Source organism: Notolabrus celidotus, chromosome 1 (genome assembly GCF_009762535.1).
Source record: "Notolabrus celidotus isolate fNotCel1 chromosome 1, fNotCel1.pri, whole genome shotgun sequence".
In the NCBI taxonomy this organism is placed as follows: Eukaryota; Metazoa; Chordata; class Actinopteri; order Labriformes; family Labridae; genus Notolabrus; species Notolabrus celidotus.
In genome coordinates, this window is record NC_048272.1 from 33,357,743 (window position 1) to 33,379,130 (window position 21,388).

General features: G+C 40.6%; 1 protein-coding gene across 1 annotated transcript in view; it reads left to right on the forward strand.

The window, feature by feature from the left end:
• Window positions 1–21,388, forward strand: part of cadpsa (Ca2+-dependent activator protein for secretion a) — a 215,943-nt gene that overhangs the window by 21,629 nt on the left and 172,926 nt on the right. The window contains exons 2-3 of the mRNA XM_034691892.1: window positions 13,997–14,110; window positions 18,735–19,067. Coding sequence (XP_034547783.1) covers window positions 13,997–14,110; window positions 18,735–19,067 — 447 coding nt within the window. The remainder of the gene's footprint in view (window positions 1–13,996; window positions 14,111–18,734; window positions 19,068–21,388) is intronic.

The following is a 21,388-nucleotide window of genomic DNA, read 5'->3' on the forward strand; positions in this document are numbered from 1 at the left end:
TGTAATCTGGGATTACCCATCCATTTGATGTTATGTCATCAGCAGGACACTCAGATATGGTCCTCTATGCTGCAGGAAGGAGTGTGATGATGATTATAACAATAATAATAATAATAATAATAATAATAATAATAATAATAATAATAATAATAATAACAATAATAAACTTTTTGCATAGCGCCTATTCAGATTTAAACAGACAAGGTGCTATTACAGCAGTAGAACAAAATAGGAATTAAATAAACTTTATATAAAAAAGCATTTGAGACATTTTGGATATAATAAACTAAAAATCAAGTGTGTGAGGATTAAATTATAAAACTAAATGGATATTAGACACACACTACAAAGGATATATTTAAATGTGTTCTAAACAAGCAGCAACCAACAGTGCTAGAAAATGAAGCCAAAGCGAAGTGCAAAAAAACTGCAGTTCCAAGAGTGTCGACAAAAGTCTGCCCCCAAAAAACAAGGAATCTCAATTAAAGCTCATATTAAAATGTTTTTATTTTTACAGCTGAAGTAAACATGCTTGCAGCCTGGTTAGAAGAACATGTTTTGGTATGTAGCTTGTTTATTTATTCATACACACTTTTAGGGGTGTAAAAGTTTTTTTTAACAATATCTGGGTGTTTATTTCAATAAGGCAAAGAGTCATAACTAAATGTGTATGATTAGGGGTTGTAGCTGTTTGCAAGGAGGCTCAAGGCCCGCCTCAGCTCCACCTCTTTGCCTGTGTTTAGGCTGACTGAAAGTTAGGTTTAGACAACATTTCCTATAAGGGGGCTGCCATTGTTGGCTTCTGAGACAAATGGGTGACATCACTGAGACTACTTCCAGGCTTTGCACTATCTCCGGTCGAGACAGGTGTGCAGAGAAAAGTTAGGGATAAAAAAGACACTGAGATCTGTCTCTCTGAGTTAATGAGTCTAACACAAAAATCCTCACTTAAAGGGATAGTTCATTATTTTGTAAGTGTGGTTGTATGAGGTACTTGTCAATAGTATTTTAACAAACTCCAACCATAGCACTATCCTCTTCGTTTTATTACACTTACTATTAACAAGTACATCATAAAACTCGACTTCAACAAAAATGAACTGTCCCTTTAATCAAGCAGGCGACATCAGTGTTGTGGTTTTTATGGTGTTACTGACTCTTTCTGCTGGCTCGCTCTAGGATCTGGTTTGAAAGTCAACATGAAACATTGATCAGACAAACAATGCGATTGGACTTTGGACTTCATTGTGGGAACATTAAACATGTTCTGATGTCTCTCTTGGTTTACTGTGTTTGTTAACTGAAGACCAGAGTTTGGATCACATGACACAGCATCAGAGTTTTGGTAACTGTATTTCAGGAAAATTGCAGTGTCCTAAAACAACTGAGCAAGCAGTCTTTGACTTCTCCTCACTGCTTTCGGTTGAGCCCAAGACACGTTTATCATAATTGGGAAACACTGTTGTAAACCAAGCACCTAGCTAATGAATACCTTTAAAGAATATAGCCTGGTTTATACTTCTGCATCAAATCGACACTGTAGCCTTTGCCTTAGGTCTGTGCCCAGATCCATGGCACAAGCCTACGCACGTAGCCAGACATGCACTTCCTCTAAATGTTGAAACAACACAGACTGAAAGCCCTGTGATTGGTTGTATTTCCTGCAATTATAATATTCCTGGAATCACCTCACATCGAGTGTACCTTCCATCTCCTCCTACGTCCCCTCTCTGTTCTTCCTTGTAATAATTGGTGTATGATCACGGCAACATTTATCAGTTGGAATTGAGCATAAAATGCTTGGAGTTGCCAAAGTTCCCTGTGGACAAGCAAGCAGAAACGTAGCAGGACAGGAAACAGGTAATCTGACTAGCATAGAAATCCCACTGTCTACAAGGGTTTTAGGGGAGTATTGCAAAGCGACACACAAACAACGAAGCACAAGTATGTTGTGTTCACCACCGTGTCGACCATTATAGTGTAGATTCAATGCAGAAGTATAAACCAGGCTTAAAGCTTTGATAACTAAGAGGTTGTTCACCCCAGCTCCTCTCCAGCGACACCCTTTGGTTCATATATGATCACATCTGTCCCCTAAACCCCACATACTATGGCAGTAATGCTTCAAAGTGCCAGTGGAACCATAGGGTGAAGATAGAGTGACTATTCCACTTCATATGCACAGCTTATAGTCATGCAAAGACTAACACAGAAGCTGTTCAGCCAAAGAAAGCAGACAAGACTGTTTTCATGCAGCATGTCGTCAACAAGTGTTTGAAGTGTTTTTTAATGGAAACACTTGAATCAGACGTCTGAGTGAGTGGTGGCCCAGACAGTGCTTTCATTTACAATGATTTAAAGTGATGTTTTCAGTAAAAATGCCTTTCAGACACAATCATCATAACTCCAGGGAGAGGCAGTGGGGAGTATATGCCTTGATTTACAATGAAAGACAAATATCAGACGGCTGCATTGGCACAGTCATCTGACAAATTGAATTTGCAGCTCAAATACCCGCTGCTCTCAGGCTGTAATCTCTGCGACATGTAAGTCTGATGCAGCAACACTGGCTGCAGCAATTACCCGCAGGAACATAGCACCCACTGAGAGAGGCACGTGACACACAACCACACACACACACACACACACACACACACACACACACACACACACACACACACACACACACACACACACACACACACGCATATACAGATACAAGCATCTGTTTACATGCTGACACACATGCATCCACTGAGACACATCTCTCTCTCTTACACACACACACACACACACACACACACACACACACACACACACACACACACACAGAAGTGTTATCTCAGTTTTCTAGCTTCCAGATGGCAACCGTAGCGACTAGTCGTCATCCACTCACACCAGACACTCATCTGACACACTGCACTGCTGTCTACCCCTGCCTCTGTCTGTCTGCCTGTCTGTCTGTCTGACTGTAAGATTTCCTAGTACACCGTATACGTTTTTTAAAGAAATGGAAGAGATCAATCAGTGTTTTTTTTTATATTGAAGGATTCAGGTTGCTTTTTAGAAAAAGGGCTTAACAACTGCCGTTTTCAGTGATTTTAAAAAAGTGCCTGAGAGGAGACACTTTTTAAACACTTTTTACTGTGTTATGTTTTAACATCTCTCTGCAGACTCTCTCCTCTCTCTCTTCATGAAAATGGGGGAGAAGGGCAAGGGAGAGCACAGCCTAACCTGGAAAGGATGAGCTCTAGCACAGCAAGCCTCTCGCCCTGGCTCAGCCTCCTCCGTCCTCTTTCTAACACCTCTCTTCTCCCTGTTGATTTCTGTTGTTATGTGGGTGTGGTGGGTGGTTGGAGCTGGTTTGATTTTGGATGCTGAAGCTAACTGTTGAACCTCCTGAGGAGTCGTGGGCCTAACTTGATGAAACAGCAAGTGTAGTGACTATTCTGACCTGGTTTTAGTCACTGTCTGGGTGCGGGAGTGAGGAGTTTTTGACGCGTTTCTAAAAGAGTCCAATGTCCAATCCGAGGTTATTGTTGCGTTACTTCTTGCCATTTACTGATCCAAATGAAAAACAGGTACAGACAACTTACTTTGAAGGTGATAAGCATGATGAGGGTAACAGTGCTGTCTAAGACGAGTGGTATAAACCGTGTGCTCTTCCCGTTCCCAAGATCACTGCTTCATCTGAGCCCCTTATGTAGCATTTACCTGCCAGTTTACCTGAAGTGCCCCTTATGGTGATTGTGCGAGTGACAAAACAAAAAAACAAAAAGCAACATAGGTGAAATGGCTCATACAGTGAGGGAGGTGTCCATGCAATAACCTTTTGGATATGTTGGTTCTTGATGGTCCAGGTTCCGGGTGCGTAGCCAATAAGGACAGCAGCAATACAGTTAGCCCAAAGGTCAATACATATCTCGTTTTTTTAGTCACAGTTTTGGTTCTGTTCTTATGGCTGTCAGGAGTGTTGTTTTGGTATTACATTCCTCAACATTTACTTTTAAGCAATGAAACAACAACAACCGCTGTCCCTTTTATACTTGTTCCTGCGGTGTTATATGATTTACAAAAAAATAACATATGCATTTTGCTTTATATACTGTATGTCTATATGCTAACCAAATACGATGCTCTGTGACATGATGCATGCATTATGTGTTATTGCACCTGTTACTTTTGTGTCTTTAATAATTTAAGATTATGGTTTCAAATGCCTCTTTAAATACAGTATTTAAGCTTAGGATTTAAACTGCCAACAGAGAACACAATCAGGATATCATTACTAAAGGAACAATACCTTAGGGGCGGCTGTGGCTCAGTGGGTAGAGTCGGTCGTCTATCAATTGGAAGGTTGGCGGTTCAATCCCAGCTCCTGCAGTCACATGCTGAAGTGTCTGTTACTCAGCAGTGTGAATGTGTACAAATGAGTTTAGCTAACACTGATGGGCCCTTACTATAGCAGCCTCTACCATCAGGGAGTGAATGTTGTGTTAATGGGTGAATGGGATGAGTAGTGTAAAAACGCTTTGAGTGGTCAGAAAAACTAGAAAAGAGATATATAAGTACAATTTATTGACCATTTACCACTTTTCAGCTCATTTGAAGCTGAAACTCTGATCATCATCTGGTTCTAGAGGAGAGGACTCAAAGGTCACAGAACACACGCAGAACAAGGCACTGAAAGAAAAACAAAAAAAAAGAACAAAAGTAAACATTCAAAAAGTAAACGTGTGTGTATCTATGTATAATTTATGCTGTTATGATTGATGTGTGTGAGTGCATGATGAGTGATGTGAGTTCAGGCAGCAGTGGTGGTGAGAACTCCTGTGTCATGGAGGGTGGCTGAGCGTAATTGTTGAATTGCAGGACGATTTAATGCAAATCCGAGCTCTCAGTGCTTCATGCTATATTTTGACATTCACTGATTGGATGTGTGTGTATATTTAGCGTGTAGTGCCACAAACAAAATCAATCCAGAGGGAAATACAATATGTGGAAACCTCGTTTTAGCAAAACTGAAAATAAAAATGCAATTCACAAGAGCGTATTGAACTGTGGATGCCGTACTGAATAGTTCAATATCATATTGAGAACTGTGGCATCCATTAGGGACCAGTCAGGGTCGGCACCAAGTGTAATTATCTGAATGGATGATGCCTGGGTGTTTTGGAGATGGCGGTGCTGTTTGGATTGCGGTGGCCTCTAAGGGCCGTTTGGGAGGCTGTGCAGCAAATCAGTGAGGTAAAAGTGAGTGCCTCTCCTTTTCATTTGGGCTCAAGTATCCTGTGTTTCTTTCAAACTTAGCTGTCGTCTTTGCTACTTTTTCTGTGATCAACCTTTTTATTTATTTTTGTATACAAGTACACATCGATGCACTGATAGAATACATAACATTTTTAGAAAAAGCCATCATGTGCCAGCTGAAATGGTCTCAGCTGCAGCCCTATGCATCCTGCCACTGACAGTTCCATTTAAATGTGATTATCCATTATACATGCCTGTGTGGAGGTTTCCAGCATTAGGCATCTTTTTGGCAGCAGGAGTGCAGGAGTCAGGAGAATGCATCTATTCATACGTGTTAGTTTTAATGAGGTGGTATCATTCAAGAGTAGCACAGAAAGAGCATGGCAGTGCTATTTTCAGAGCATCAGACAGAGCAACACAAACCCTACCCCAAAAAATGTTCACATGCACATGCATGAAGGATCCAGTGAGTGTGTCTGTGCACAGGGTGCAGTTTGGAGATAGTCGTTGTTTGAGACTCTCATCAGGAGATAAGCCGTCCTCAGAGAGAGGTAAGTGTGATGAAAGGAGTTTAACTGAATCCGCTGGTGGTCTGTTTTTAGTGGCAATGACAAGTGAAGACCATATCCTCTTCCACTCAAGTGAAGACTCTCCAATGTTTCAAGTCCTCAGCTCATTCTTGTGTAATAGAAAGGCTTTTTAAGAGGTGTTTCGAGTGAGTGTTTAAAGTCGAGTCTGTGCTGTCTTAAAAACATTTAGCCCCCACTCTCGCTCTGACTTCATTTTTCCACTGACCTCTGTCAAACTGAATGCATCATACTGACGACAGTCCTAATCAGAGGAGGCACTTCAGCAGCATATCTACAACATATCTCTGCCTCTTTATCTCTCAGGAAGGCTCATGTTTCCCCTCCATGTTTCTATTTTCACTGTTTAATTGTTTGATTCTTTATAATTCACTCCTCAACAATACATTGCTTCCCTCCTCTCCTCTTCCTCCCATCCAATCTCTTTTTCTCTTTACTTTTACATTTCCCCAGAGTGGCAGTAGCAACAGAGCGTCACATTATACCAGATGCCTCTTAACATGCACAACTGGAGTGGAACTATATTTTCAGAGAAGAGAGCACAGAGACATAGAGAAGCGCTCCTGAAGGGAAGATGTGCACTAAATGCTACAAGGTTGTTCATGTTCATACAAAAGAGGGACTCCAGATGTAGCACATGTTAAGAATAGGGATGTGCATGTTCAGTCAACTAAACAAACATTGACTTCACTACACAGCACCAGACTCTTTAGTCAGTGAAACGAATGATTAACATCTTTATTAAGGCGCACAATGCTGGTCGCATGTTGTATCTAAGCTGTAGTGGAGCCATCTGCCACTAGTTGAGGCTGTAGCTTTGGTTAATGTGTACTACCATAATGCTATGATGCTTTACCCGGATGTAAACAAACACAGATGAGAGATGGAATCTTGTGTCGTTGCATGGTTTGTCAGTATGTTGATGTTGTAAATATAGATAAAGTTGTATGAATAGGGGTGGGAATCACGGGGTGACTCACGATACGATACGCACAACTTGGGCCACGATAACGATAATATCACGATAATACGATAATCAATATATTGCATAAGAATGATGTAACGGTATAACACAATATCTAAGTAGCCTAAACTGCTTATTAAAAGGCAAAGTGCACAATATTCATGGTTTTAGTCTTTGAATTAAATTTACAGAGCTTTAAAACAAGTGTTGGTGAAAAAATGACACATTACTCCACTGTAAGTCTTGTACATCGTGCTTATTTATAACGCATTTCCCCCTAGTTTATAACGAGCAGTAACTACCAAGTAGGACTCCATGGCATGCTAAGTCCGCCCATCGTAGGTGAAGGAAACTCTCTCTGTGGACTTGAGTGTGTCCTCCATCTTTTCCTCTCGATTCAGTCTCTCGTCTCGTCATAGAGGTGAAACAGCTTGTTCTCTTTTTGTTTTAAGAGCGGCTAGCACATTTCTAACTCTTTTTCACTGCTGTCGAACATCCCACTGTATTCTTCTGGTATTTAACTGCTGTCAACTTCTTTTGCAGTCAATAAACTGCTGTTCACTTTCACTTCATTCATGCCATTAGCCCCACTGCGTGGAGTCATGAAGTAGAGATGCGATGAGTCAAATTGACGGGGAAAACTAGCGTTGTATTTATCTTATGAAAACATAAATATTCAGCCCCTCATATCGATACTTGTATCACACCCGGACGATGATATATTGCCATATCAGTATTTTGTCCCATTCCAATGTATGAAGGCTGTGTCTACTTAAACTGACATATACCAGAACAAGTATGTGGACGTTAACCTGCAAAGAAGACTGTAGGCTGGTGCTGCTTGCTCTGCTAATGTTAGTCACACTGCAAAACTGATCGACATAATTGACTTGCAGAGTCTGTGTTCCTATGCTAAACAATTGAGGTCAATTTGACTGTTTTCTGTTTAAACAACAAGGAAATGATCGGCTCAGGAACATCCAGAGTGAAGAGTACAAAACAATATGTCATGAAATGAATATAATCTCTTTAGTCCGCATCTTTAATGACTGGAAAAGCCATTAGCTGCACTCCGTGTAAAGAGTAATGCATTAACTAACATAATGGAGAACAGTGCTTTTCTATAGAACGTGTCTTTCTGTTTTTAAAATGCAACATTCAAAACTACACAAAAAATCAACTGAGAATAAGCTACACCATCAACAAGGGGTCGCAATCTAACCAGGTAGCATTTAGTCTGGTTTTCTTGGCTGCCTGGAGCCTGCACAGGGAGCAGAGAACATCACACCATACACACAACATGTTTTCATCTCATGCTGAACATGCTTCTGAACACTACACAAATATTACCATTAATTTCTTTGTGTGTCTTTGGCCATCTGAGAAATGTAAGTCAGATATCCACTCTTCCTGTAGCTCTATTTCACTTTACACCAACTCCTCAGGGAAATTTCCACTTAATGCTGCGCTGTGTTGAAAAGCTGGCTGCTAACATTTTCTCTCTGTGGTTTGAAGCTGGAAACATCTGCCTGCTGGGGCTGTGAGTGGAGTCTATCAGAGCTGTGAGAATGAATAAACCAAAACACATTTTTTTTGTTGTAAAACAAACACAATAAGCTACATAGAATGTGCTGAAACACTCGTTGTGATCTTACTCCAGAGTGTTAATTGCTACAAATAACCTTCAACAAAATACCTACTCATATGATCTGCTTTCACAATAAAATATTTATTGGCAGGACTAAAGACTGGAACGTGATTACACACTAGAGAGAATAAGAACAGAATGATAGGACTGAGAACTCTGATACTCTACGTACCTCAAGTCGTTGTGGAAGTTTTAATGTGACCCTGCAGTTAGGCTCTAAAAAGGTCTATATGAAGCTGATCATGAGGGGATCAAAAATTTCATTTGAAAATGGTTCTGTCATCACAAAAATCTTAATTATTGCAACAAATAATGAGTTTTTTAATATATACACAGTCATTGTTTCTGCACTCAGCATGTTAATTTACCTGTGAGACGGAGGCTTTGGCATTGTGGCCATGCTTTTGCACTATTTTGATGCAGTCAGATGAAGCTTTAGCCAAAGTTCAGCTAACCTCAGATTAACTGGTGAGAATTTTGTAATGTTAAAACTGCTTGATAATTCCTGGATTCACAAGAATTGCACTGCAAATACAAATCATGTGTACAACATGAAGAACAGCAGATATTTAATCTAACATGCAGACTTTAGTTACTTATTTATCCTCCTTTATTGAAATCATGATATTGAACAACGTCATTGCACATCCCATTTTTGCAAAATTCACTGATTTGAAGATGAAGCCGCAAAATAATTTGTACTGAGAGACATTTTTGATGGTAAAAGCTTGACAAATAGAGGATCATCCTTATCACGCATCACAGCAGCTTCTTGTCCTCAAAGGCCACCGTCTCTTCACCCACAGGAGGGGTGAGCAAGGGAGCGATTCAATCTAGAATCTGACTGCTACATATTGCTAAATATTCCCATTTCTACAACTACTACAACTAATAAAATATATCCTTGTTAGTTTTTAACTGTATATAAATGCATGACATTTAAATTTTCCGACATCATGCAGCTCAGTTTAAACAACACATTTTTAAGCAACTAAAAAAAGTATATAAAGCAGAAATATCAACATTTTACACAATTACATTTCATACTTATTTTTAATCTTTAAATTCTGTATTTTTCTTAGACTTTTGTTTTTCATAGACTTTGATTCACAAGATTAAAAAAAGTCCCCTTCATATCTTCCATTAGTGTGTCTCTCAGCCCCTGATGCAGCCCGTACCTGCTGACTGTGTTAATGAGCAGCAAGAACACCTCTGAGTTGTTTTCAGAACACCTTTGTGCTTTCGTCATTTACACCTCACTCAGTCTGTTTGTATGTTCCAGCTCAAACAGTAAGTTTTCCCCGTGGATAAGTAACGTAAGTGGTCACTATTACCTTTAAAAGGCACAACAGCTAGTTGGATGTTGAGCTCTGTAACCCTCAGGAGGTGAAGTTGAAGTTTTGAGAGGCTGCAATCAGCTTCTGCTGCCCTCAACAAACAACAAGCGAAAAAAAAACATAGAATGTATAAATAATGGACGTAGTATCTGTGACGTCACCCATCTGTTCCTGAGTGCTGTTTTGAAGCCAATCGTCAGTGGGAGCCATATTGGAAATGTTGAACTTAACCTAACTGCTGTCGAGCTAATGTGACGTAAGGAGGCGGGCTTTGAGCCTCCTAGCCAACAGCTACAGTGTCCCCGCCTGTTAATCAAGTCAGCTGTACCTCTCATAATGGAAAACTCCTAATCTTAGTATCTTTGAAATTGCAGGATTATGAAACAATTCACCCCCCCGTACAGTGTGTACCGATAGAGAATTAAGCTATCCAGACTACACTTGTATTTTGTACCAGGCTGTAAACATGTTTATTTCTGCTGTAAAGATCAGCTTTTTTATGTGTATGTGTTTCAGGTACTTCCAAAGCCAGCCTCAAGCAGACACTCGATGAACTGCAGTTTTTAACGATTCCACATTCACTTCAATTCTTGCGGCTGGAGGTTGTCGCTTGCGAAAAACACATCGGCTGGATTCTTATATTAAAAGTTTATTAAAGGGCATGAAACTGACTTGCAATTTGCAAATTTATCAATATGTTTGTTTTGTTATTTCTGTGTGATGATAAAAGTCACTGCTGGTAGCTTCTTACTGCTCCTCTATGGAGAGCATACTGCATCACATTGTGGTTCACCAGCTGCACCAAAGCTGACAGGGGCGGCTTCAGAGAGAGTAATAAACACATCACAGAGGAACATCAGCTGCACTCTCTCCTCCCTGAAGGACATTTACTGCTCACGCTGCCTCAGCAGAGGAAAAACCAATGTAAAGGACTACTCACACCCTGATCCTACCTGTTTGACCTGCAGGCACTACAGGTCAATCAGAGCGAGGAGGACAAACTGATTTAAGGAGAGTTTCTTCCCCTGAGCCATCACTACATTGATTTCAAACACGCACTGAGCCCCCACCTCACACACACACACACACACACACACACACACACACACACACACACACACACACACACACACACACACACACACACACACACAGAGCCCCTTTTCCACTTTTTATACCTGTGCAATATTTTATTTCAGCAGTGCAATACCTCATACGTCAAGTGGTGCAATGCATTTTAACCTGTGCAATTTAAATACAGTAAATATACTGTATTTATGTAGATATATATTTACCTTTATAATAATGATTATTTATTATTTGTGCAAAATCTAAACATCTCTGCTGCAAGTTGTTTTTCTTTATTCTCATATTCTCACCGTGCATAATCCATCACCTGCTGGGAAACTCCTGAAATGTTTCCTGCACTTAAAGGTGGACAATGACAATAAAGGCTTTCTATTCAAGGCCTGAAATTGCTCCAGAAAGCTTTGGCAGCGGTCCAATCAAACATATTAATTCATGTTGAACAGTATGGCTGCTCAGCATTGTATAGTGTTAAACTATTGTTTACATCACTCTGCATCCTGTGAACGCTCTCCATGGATGGTCTCTCAGAGGCCATATGTGACGTATGGAGAGAGCTAAACGATATGTGATGTTTAACACAGCATGAGTGTGAAAAGCGCCTGTGAGCCAAACGTATGCACAGTTTACAATCTATCCCGTCTAAATGTAGATGAAATGTATGTTGAGTCGAGCCAAATGTGTTCATTGAAGCCAGATCACACTTTGTCTCAAAGGAATCTGCTCTGACGTATCATAGACTCAGACATCGTTCATCCACAGACCTCTGCTTTTAAAGACTTCCTGCAGGGAGAGAGCTGATAATTGTCTTATTTTTCTGAACATCTGGGTCATTTATTTTCAAAAGCATAGACACAGATTAAAATTGGAACATGATGATGAGATGATTTATAACCCCCTATAGTTTGAGGATGCAGGTGGGGGGGGGGGGGGGGGGGGGGGGGGGGGGGGAACAGTTGTTCTTTGTGTTTCTCTGTGCCTGTGTAAGACTGATAGGAGCTGTTGCAGGTGCAGTTTCTCCAAAGATCACAGATCGGAGGTATGATGGAAACTGATGCTGGGGTGGACCTCTCAAAGGCCGAAGATGGGAGGTTTCCTGTTCTCCCATCTTAGCTTTCTCACGTTGCTTGCTTGCGTATCCTGTTATGTTCTCTCATGTGTTCTGTTTATACTTAGCCAATGATCTCTGTAAGACTAGAGGATTTGACCTTTTTTGGAAGAGCTTCCTGTCATTTGTCTAGGGCTGGGCGATATTGAAAATGATGTTATCACAATAAAATATTTCATATCAGTCCATATTGATAATTATCACGATAAATATCGAATCATTATTTCATTTAAATTTAAATGCAGATTTTTGGTCCTGAGTGAAAGTTGAAGAAACCAGACAGTTTGTTAGCTTGAATCTGGATTTAGTTTTCTGATAAACTTCTTGAATCCATCATTTTTGATGGTTCTAACAGGAAGCAGGTCTTTTCTGTAAATTTAGATTTTTGTGAAATTTTAGTTTGTAGATTCTTAATTTTCCCAGAACTAGGTTATTTCCATAATTTGATTTACATTTACAACAAATATACATCAAATTGTATTCAGTTTATTGAGTATTGTTTTGAGTTGTGCTCTCCCCTTTAAGATTACTAAGGGTTACAGGAAGAGTGATATAGTTTCCCACAGTGCAGTGAATGCATCATGGTCGTTCAGTGTTCAGTTGTCCTAGGGCCACGGTGGATATTAAACGTGTTATAAATGCACAGCAGAAGTTGTCTCTGTGCTGTTCTTTTACCCACATCCTGAAAGTATATTTAATGAAGTGTATTAGGTTAATAGTTAACGCCGAGTCCACACAGTGTCAGACTAACAACTCTGCTTTGAGCTGCTAAGTTTTCAGTTTTCCCTCATCTCAGCTGTTTACATCCTCCCTCTCATGCTGCGACATGATTGGCCGTTCAATGCCATCTTCTTCTTCTGTCTAATGTTGGGGGGCAACTAGCGTTTAAGGCTCATTAGAGCCCCCCCAATTTTAAGTGGCCAGGGGTGTAATTACATGTTTATTTATATTGAGTTTTTATCGAAAATGTTTTATGTTTATATCGAGAAAAATTATATCGTGATAATTATCGTTATCAAATTATCGCCCAGCGCTACATATGCCATACGTGTTTTCACTGCTTCATATACTCTGTTTTCATGCACTTTCGGGGAAGAAGCCTTACTTCGACTGACAGAAGTTCACTCGTCACTGCTTTCTCCCTCTTTGCAAAGAGTGTTGATAATAAAACTCGACAAAAGACAATCATTTGTTTCTCCATAAGTTCATTTCATCCATCTGACATCATAATCTGAACAAGAAATTGCCATTACAATAGACCGCCTAACTGGGAGGATAAATTAATCAGGTGATGGTGGGGATGATTCATAGCAAATATGGAATCAGCTTGAGTTGTCTGCCTGAACTTGCAGGCGTTGCACCATTTTTGTTGTGCTAGGGCCAAAATCAAAAACGGTAATTGTGTAATCTGATTAATGGAGAGTCAGTAGGAGCTGAGAAATCCACTGAAAACCCAAGATGAGGGATGATCCTGAGACACGGGGAGACCAACAATTCAAAGTGCTCCCAAAAATCCAAAGTTCAAGGATGAAGTGGCTGCAGAAAAGTATTAAAGCTGAACTGAACACTTTGACAAAGACTGCTTGAGCCGGGTTTTCATACTGCAGGAGCTTGATGACTGGATGGATCACAGGTTGATTGGCAGCAGCAGTGTGATTGAGTGCCACGCCCTGACACACACACACACACACACACACACACACACACACACACACACACACACACACACACACACACACACACGCACACACACACACACACACACACACACACACACACACACACACACACACACACACACACACACACACGACAAACAGAGAAAACAACAACACAAACACAACAGAGGGGAAAGCTGAGGAAGACACAGCCAAGACCATGACATGTAGTCTTGGGCTGTGGAAATGCAATTTTCTCACAGTTTTGACAAACAATAATCGTGTTTCAAGGTTTAAGTGGCTCTTTTATGACCTTTAATAACATTTTCTCCCTCCTGTGTGTTAATGTCTCCTTCAGATCAGTAAGCAGCATCTGCAGACGGTCAAAGAACGGTTCCAGTCGTTCCTCAGCGGAGACACACAGATTGTTGCTGACGAAGCTTTCATCAACGCCGTCCAGAGCTACTACGATGTAAGTCTGAATTTTCATCTACTTCAACAAAAAGCGTCTTTTAGCAAGAGACACATCTTTACCACATGTGGGTGATGGTGCTCATGGAAAAGGCAGTCTCCATCTCGGAAAAAAACTTAACTGATTTAATCTAAAGGGGTCACAAGAATCAGCACAACATGACACAGTTCCTCACAGTGTCTTTAAATGTTAATTCTATGAAACTATCTTTAAAACAGGCATTTTGACCATCTTTTGCAGGCTGTTTTTCTCCCTGTGAGCCTCCTAAAATTTAAATGAAAACTGTTCTTGGAGGAAAACTAATAATGAGGTCAGAAGTATGTGAACCTCTGCAGAGGAAGCTTGTCTCGGCTCTGATAAATGATGCAGGGCTTACACTCAGCTCCTCGGGGCAGATTTAATAATGTTCCTCCAGTCAGAGGGCTTGATCCACAGGGAAATAAAACGTGAAGAAGGGAAATCCTTTTCTGCATCTTTTGAACACTGTGGATCACATTGTTCATTTACTGTTTCACATTTGACATAGAGTGCTGGGGGTGAATTACCAGAACAAGCTTCAGTTCTTGGTAATTCCACAGTAGAAGGGGTCACCCCCTAAATTATGTTTAAAATGAATTTCAATGAACAAAAAGTGTACTGTGTTGTCTGTAAAAAATCACAAGCTTTTAATTAGACCAAACCAAAAATAGACAGTATGTAGCTCATACTCATTTTCTTTATAAAACAAATTAGTTTTGCACAAACTAAAGCCAAGTTTACTGAGTCCCCCAAGCTGGAACTAATGCGGTCTAACAGAACAGGCTTGTTATAAATTCTTCCTTTCTTCTTTCTCTGACAACATTCAATGTATTTTGAAAGACTCGGCTCATGTGTGAGCATGACAGGAAAATGTTTTGTATCTTTTACTCTGAGCCTGGTTCACACAAGGGTTGTGCAGCTTTTGTGTCGTTGAACTTGTGCAAATGAGCAGAAGAGACTTTGCCTAATTCACAGACCATGCACAAAAGGTTAAATGCAACACAAACTGCACTTCAGAGCAAATGGACTCTCTGTGCTCAGTTGCTGTTTGCACATATTCATTTGGGGAAGAATTAACGTCTGTCTATATACAAACAAGCCTCATTGTAAAACTGTTTAATTCACTAACATTCCTTACAGAATGCAGAATTAAAGGGAAAATAGTACAGTCTGCTGAGAGTTTGTGGTAACAGCACAGCACTATTTTCTATGAAGAAGGGCCATCCTCCCCCCATTCAGCTCATCTGTATGTGGATAAATAAGGTGGGGTCTCCACGAGGGAGAGAGCGCTGCTCTGCACAGCAGTGAGTGGAGATGCTATAGGCTGATTTATACCTCTGTGTCGGATCAACCGCATTGCCTACGCTGGAGGTCAACGTAGCTCCCATACCTACGCAGAGGCCTACACCGTAGCTGACGTGCACCTCCTCCACAATGTAACTACCCGTAGAATCAATGCGGACAGCAAGCCCTGTGATTGGTCTGCTCGGCGGCATTGTATTCCGTGCATTTACAGAACTTCCGGGATCCCAGTCATCGGCCGCACATCGGCTGTGTATTTCATATTTCATCTCCTCCTTTCTATTCCTCCCTGTAATCATTGCCGTATGATAAACAGCAATATGTATCAGCTGGAAATGTACATAATATGTTCGGAATCGCTGTGGAAAAGTAAACAGAGATTGCAGCGGGGCCGGAAACAGGCAAGCCGACTATCAGAGAGACCACACTGCCCTCAAACGATTCGGCGGAGTATTAATGCATGACACATCGACGCACAAGTATGTGGTGCTCACGTCTGCGTCAACCACTGCTGCGTAGGGTCAACGCAGACGTACAAACCAGGCTAAAGAGCCCTCCAGGGAAGTTTTCGGTCATCCATGCATCAGGTTGGCTCACCAGTTCTTTCTGCACTGGAGAACATCCATGTGTGATAAGCAGGACATCCTTGTGGTTAATGCCCATGTGTTGGCTCCCACAGCTGGCAATGACTGGCCAGCCTCATCCTCCTGGAAAAGATATTCTCCCTCACTTTTGAGAACCCCCTAATATAGTTCCTTGATGGTGACATGAGTGTCCTGGTTGGTGCAGCTGTGAGTTAAGGATGGATAACTTGGCTGCAGCTTAGATTCAGATCCAGAATCAGACGACGTTATGGATACCAAAGAGCCATTCATTTTAAGCAGTCTACCAGACCTTAAGTGTAGACAGTATCTGTGAATGCAAATAAAGCTTCTCAGAAATCCACACATGCAAATCAAACCTGTCAGATGTATTAAAAACATTAACAGAAGCTGCACTTCTCCTGCTCGAGGCAAGTCAGCTCTGTTTGAACAGTGCATTTAAACACAGAGGCACTTTAAACTCAGACAAGGACAAACATCAGACTCTCATCTAAAGACAACAATCAATGAAAACAGCAGAAAGAGTCAGAATATAATTTAATTGGTTGGATGTGTTTTTAAGAAACAAGCACTGCTGAAGGACGTCTGATGATTTGAAGGTGCTGTTTGGTGCCAGAACAAAAACAAAGGAGTGCATGTCTGAGTTTGTTCGGCGGTGCTGACACATTGACTGGCGGCTCCTTATCAGTAAATGTGGCAGCACAAGCAAGCTAAATGAGAGCGGTGCGATATTTAACAGAAGAAGCTGGTGGCACAGGTTATCAAATTCAATTAAACTCTAAAGCTCTCAGCTTGGCTTTAGCTTCAGGCTACACCTGATGGAGGACGACACACACCGACACACACACATACACACACACACACACACACACACACACACACACACACACACAGAGGTGGAGGGACAGGAATGGAAAGATAGGGAAACAGAGACAGAGGCTTTAAAAAGCTTGGCGGGTTCAGCAGCAGGTGACAGGTATTTACCAGCCTTCAATCAGCAGCTTGTTTACGGTCTCCTAAACATGAACCAGATCTCATTGAAAACACTTCTGGTTGATCATTTTAACTCTTTCCTTTATCAATAATAGGAGGCAAATCAACACAACATAATAAATAGCTGATTCAGTTTACAGCAAAAATGTTTCAAAAAAGAAATTCAAAATACCGGTCTCTGATATTTCAATAAAGTGAAGGTGTGGAAGAAATTTGTGTTTTTACAGATGTGAGAAATAATAATAATAATAATAACAACAACAACAACAACAACAACAACAACAATAATAATAATAATAATAATAAAATCTGTATTTATAGAGCACTTTTCAAAAACCAAGTTACAAAGTGCAGATAACAGGCAGTTCATAAATCACACAAGGCAATATAAAGAAATACAACATATTTTAAAACATAAAATTCCCCTAATATAACTCTAAAGGAATACAATTCTTTTAATATATATATAAATAAATGACATTAAACTTTGACTGTGAAATAACTATCCTTGATATTTTCTCTCTGTTGATTAAAGAATGATTATAATCCTTTCTTCTAGCACTGTCTAACGATTCCTTTTTTAAATTGGTATTAATCACTTATTTAATCACATGTTTAAAACTCCTTAAGTTTGCATTTCAGAACAGTTTTTAAGTCAGTTTAAGAATGTAAATATGTTCTTGGCAGTGTCTTAATTTGGGGATGAAATGAATGCAGTGAAATGTACTTCATGATCTTAACTGTTGGATTTATTATCAAAATAAACGCCTCACTGCTGCACCAATGAGATCTGAACCCATGACTTAGAGTGAGGAGACAACATCAGAGTGTTTATTCTGTGAAACACTGTGCTTATCTTTCTTACCTTAAAAGGATAACACTGTTTATCATTCAGAAATATGCAACAGTGACAAGATATAACAGATAGCTGTTATGGCGTTCTGACCAATCAGAATCAAGTATTTAACACAGCCACGCAGTAAATAATATTGGCAGTAAAGTGAGTTTTAGATAACTTATAATCAGTGTCTCTTCTTCCCTTTAAAATGTTCCTCACGTGTCCCACACAGTGCTGGACAGAGAACTTTCTGTTTTTATTCCCCTAAACCTGAACTCTTTGCCTGGAGACATTGAAACAAAGAGCTCTCTGAGTGTTTTAAAAAGTAAACTAAAAACTTACATTTAATCTGGATTTTCAACATTATTACTGTTATTACCTTTGTTTTCGCATAATTTTTAATTTATATTTTATTCTCTTATTTCGAGTTATATTTTTTTTTCCTGATATTTATCTGATCTTATTTTATTGATTTTTGTCTGTCTCTCTGTTCTTTTGTGAAGCACTTTAGGCTGCGTACTTCCATGTATGAAAGGTGCTATATATATTAAAATGATCTAAATAAAGACTAGTTGAGTTGAGTTGGGTTATCACACAGTTATCACAATTAAAACTTTAGGTTGAGACATGACGTCCCTTCCTTGTGTCAGGGTCCTGCTCACCATGTCAGGGCTCCAATCCAAACAACCTGCACTCAAACACGATCCCTTATTTAGAGAGGTTATATCGGCAGGTGACCACTGCAAGGACGGAGCTATACCATGGTGGTGATAGTCTGTTGGAGTTCCCCCCCTTGAGTTATTTAAAGTTTATAAATCATGACTCTTTGGGTTATAAAAAATCTAACCTGCTGTTCTCAACTTGCTCACAGGTCTTTCTGAAGAGTGACCGCGTGTCTAGGATGGTACAGAGCGGCGGCTGCTCGGCAAACGACTCTCGGGAGGTTTTTAAGAAGCACATAGAGAAGCGTGTGCGCAGCCTGCCGGAGATCGACGGCCTGAGCAAAGAGACGGTGCTGAGCTCCTGGTTGGCAAAGTTCGACACCATCTACCGTGGTGAAGAGGATCCCAGGAAGCACCAGCAGAGAATGACCGCCAGCGCCGCCTCGGAGCTCATCCTCAGCAAAGACCAGCTGTATGAGATGTTCCAGCAGATCCTGGGCATCAAGAAGTTTGAGCACCAGCTGCTCTACAACGCCTGCCAGGTCAGTCCTGAAAGGGTTTGAAGGTGGAAGTTTGTGCACTAAGCTCTGTGTGTTCATGTGTTTGGTGATAGATTGGCGTTGCCTTTTTTCAGAGAGTCAAGCTTGCTTTTACTCTTTTGTTCTCACTTTGTCAATGCCCTCTTTAGGGACTATTGACTGAAGTCTACATACATTAACAACAACAAAGTAAAGGTACAAAAGTGTTGGTTATGATTTAAAGTCAACACAGACTGTTCGGCAGACACTATGTGCAGACATCTTCAATGTCAGAGTCATGACTGTTCACTTCCTCCTCAAGATGTTTCAGAAAGCCTAACCTTTATCCTCCTCAGCGCTGCATGTCTGCGAGTTAACACCATTTAAAGCTGGAGTAGGACATCCTGAGAAAGCCGCAGCAGTTAGCTTGATTTTGAAAGCACACAGCTGAACAGAGCCCTCCCCTTCCTTCAGAGCAGCCTGTAGGGAGAGGGGAGGGACACGCCTCGAAACCCATGAACACGCTGTGGCAGAAGATGACGTCGTGTTTGTATCTTCATCCAGCGTTTTTAAGTCGTCGCCTTTTCCATCACAGTCTTCCTCTTCTTGCTCCACGTAGCGGCAGAACTTGAGGGCAGAAGTTGGAATAAAATCGTCGGTTTCTCTCTCTCTGACATGTTTATCAGGTGTTCTGCGTTAGTGAACAGCCTGCTGCTAGATGAGATCTCAGTCAGGTCACACGCACTCCGGTAAGCAGTAGGTGTGTCTTTCGGCAGGTCACGGGTCATCCGGCCGGTCAGCCAATCATTGCCCTCGGTGGCGAATGAATGATTGGACAAACTTATTGCAGTCTAGCTGCTGACACAGACAACTGAGATTTCTCATCTCAGTGATAGATCACTTTGTGTATTACTCCCTATCGATGTATACATTGCTTTTTGCTAGTGATTGATAAAAGTGTATCAAAATAACATGTCCTACTCCAGCTTTAAACCTTTCATTGAGGAATATAAAACATGAAATGAAACTGTGTGCAGAAGGCCATTAGAACAAGTCTTTACATAGGGGCTGAGGTTTCATCAGATGGATGTGGAGGTTTTTTTTGAGGTTGTGGTGAGATGAATGCAGAGAAGGAGTCCAAGCGCGGAGGAGGAACAATGAGACGTGTGTCTGTGCATAGATGTTCCACCCTTTAAGTGCCAGGTATTGTATCATGCTGTATGGAAAATGAGTTGTTAATATATGCAGGCTGTAATGATAATAACAGGGCAGAGAGCTGGTCTGGAACAGCAGATTGATGTGGTAATGATGTGTCCAGAGGTCTGCAGCTGGAGACCAGCCTTCAGGTTCTCAATATTTCTTTTGTCAGACACAGAGAGACTGTGGGGGATGAATCTGCTCACTGTTAGAGCTCATCTATTCTTTCATCTTTTATTTTCTCTCTTTGCTGTTTCATTCCAACAACGACTGAGGGAGGCGGCCTCAGAGCTCAGCATGCATTCTTTAAACCAAATAAATCTGGACTCAAATTTATCTTCTGTTTTGCACCCTGTTCCCTGAATAGACCCTGTTTTCACACACATTACAGCGCTCTGAAGACTTTTTAGACAGTAAATAAATCTGTACATAACACAGAATACAGAAACAAAGTTATCTAGTTGTTTTTGTCTCCTAGAAGTGATGCAGGAGATTTTTAGTTCAACACCACCCTGTGGGATTTCAGTCGTTGCTAAAGGTAACTTTAAAAAGACTAGCATGGGTCAGAGAGCGATTTGTTGTACCACTAATAAATACATGTAGGGATTAACAACTGAAAAGGTGAAACCTGAAGCTTGACTGTATGATACCTAAACTGACCTTCCAAGGCAACCATTAAAGGGACAGTACGTAGAATTTATCAGCATTTTTCAGAACAGACTTGGTAGAAATGGAATATAATATTCACAAGTTAGTTTAGATTAGTGTATGATCATCTGAATGTAAACATAACTTTGTTTTTGTTCACGTAGAATAAGCCGTTTTATCTACATTGACGACATTGTTGTTGTTGTGGCTCAAGTTTGGTGATAGATTTTTTTGATGTTTAAAACTTGACAAAGAAGATCAGATTTTTCATGAATCACAGCAACGTTTTGTCCTCAAAGGCCGCTGTCTCTTTACCCACAGGAGGGGTGAGTAAGGGAGTGTTTTATTCTGAATGTGATAGATATGCTAGATATCTCTTAATATTCACATCTCTATACACTGAACCTTTAAACTGCTGAGTTTGAGTTACACTAAACGATAAAGGACAAAGTTTCAAACATTTTGTTCAATGGAAGAAAAAAACTAAACTTAAGTTCAGT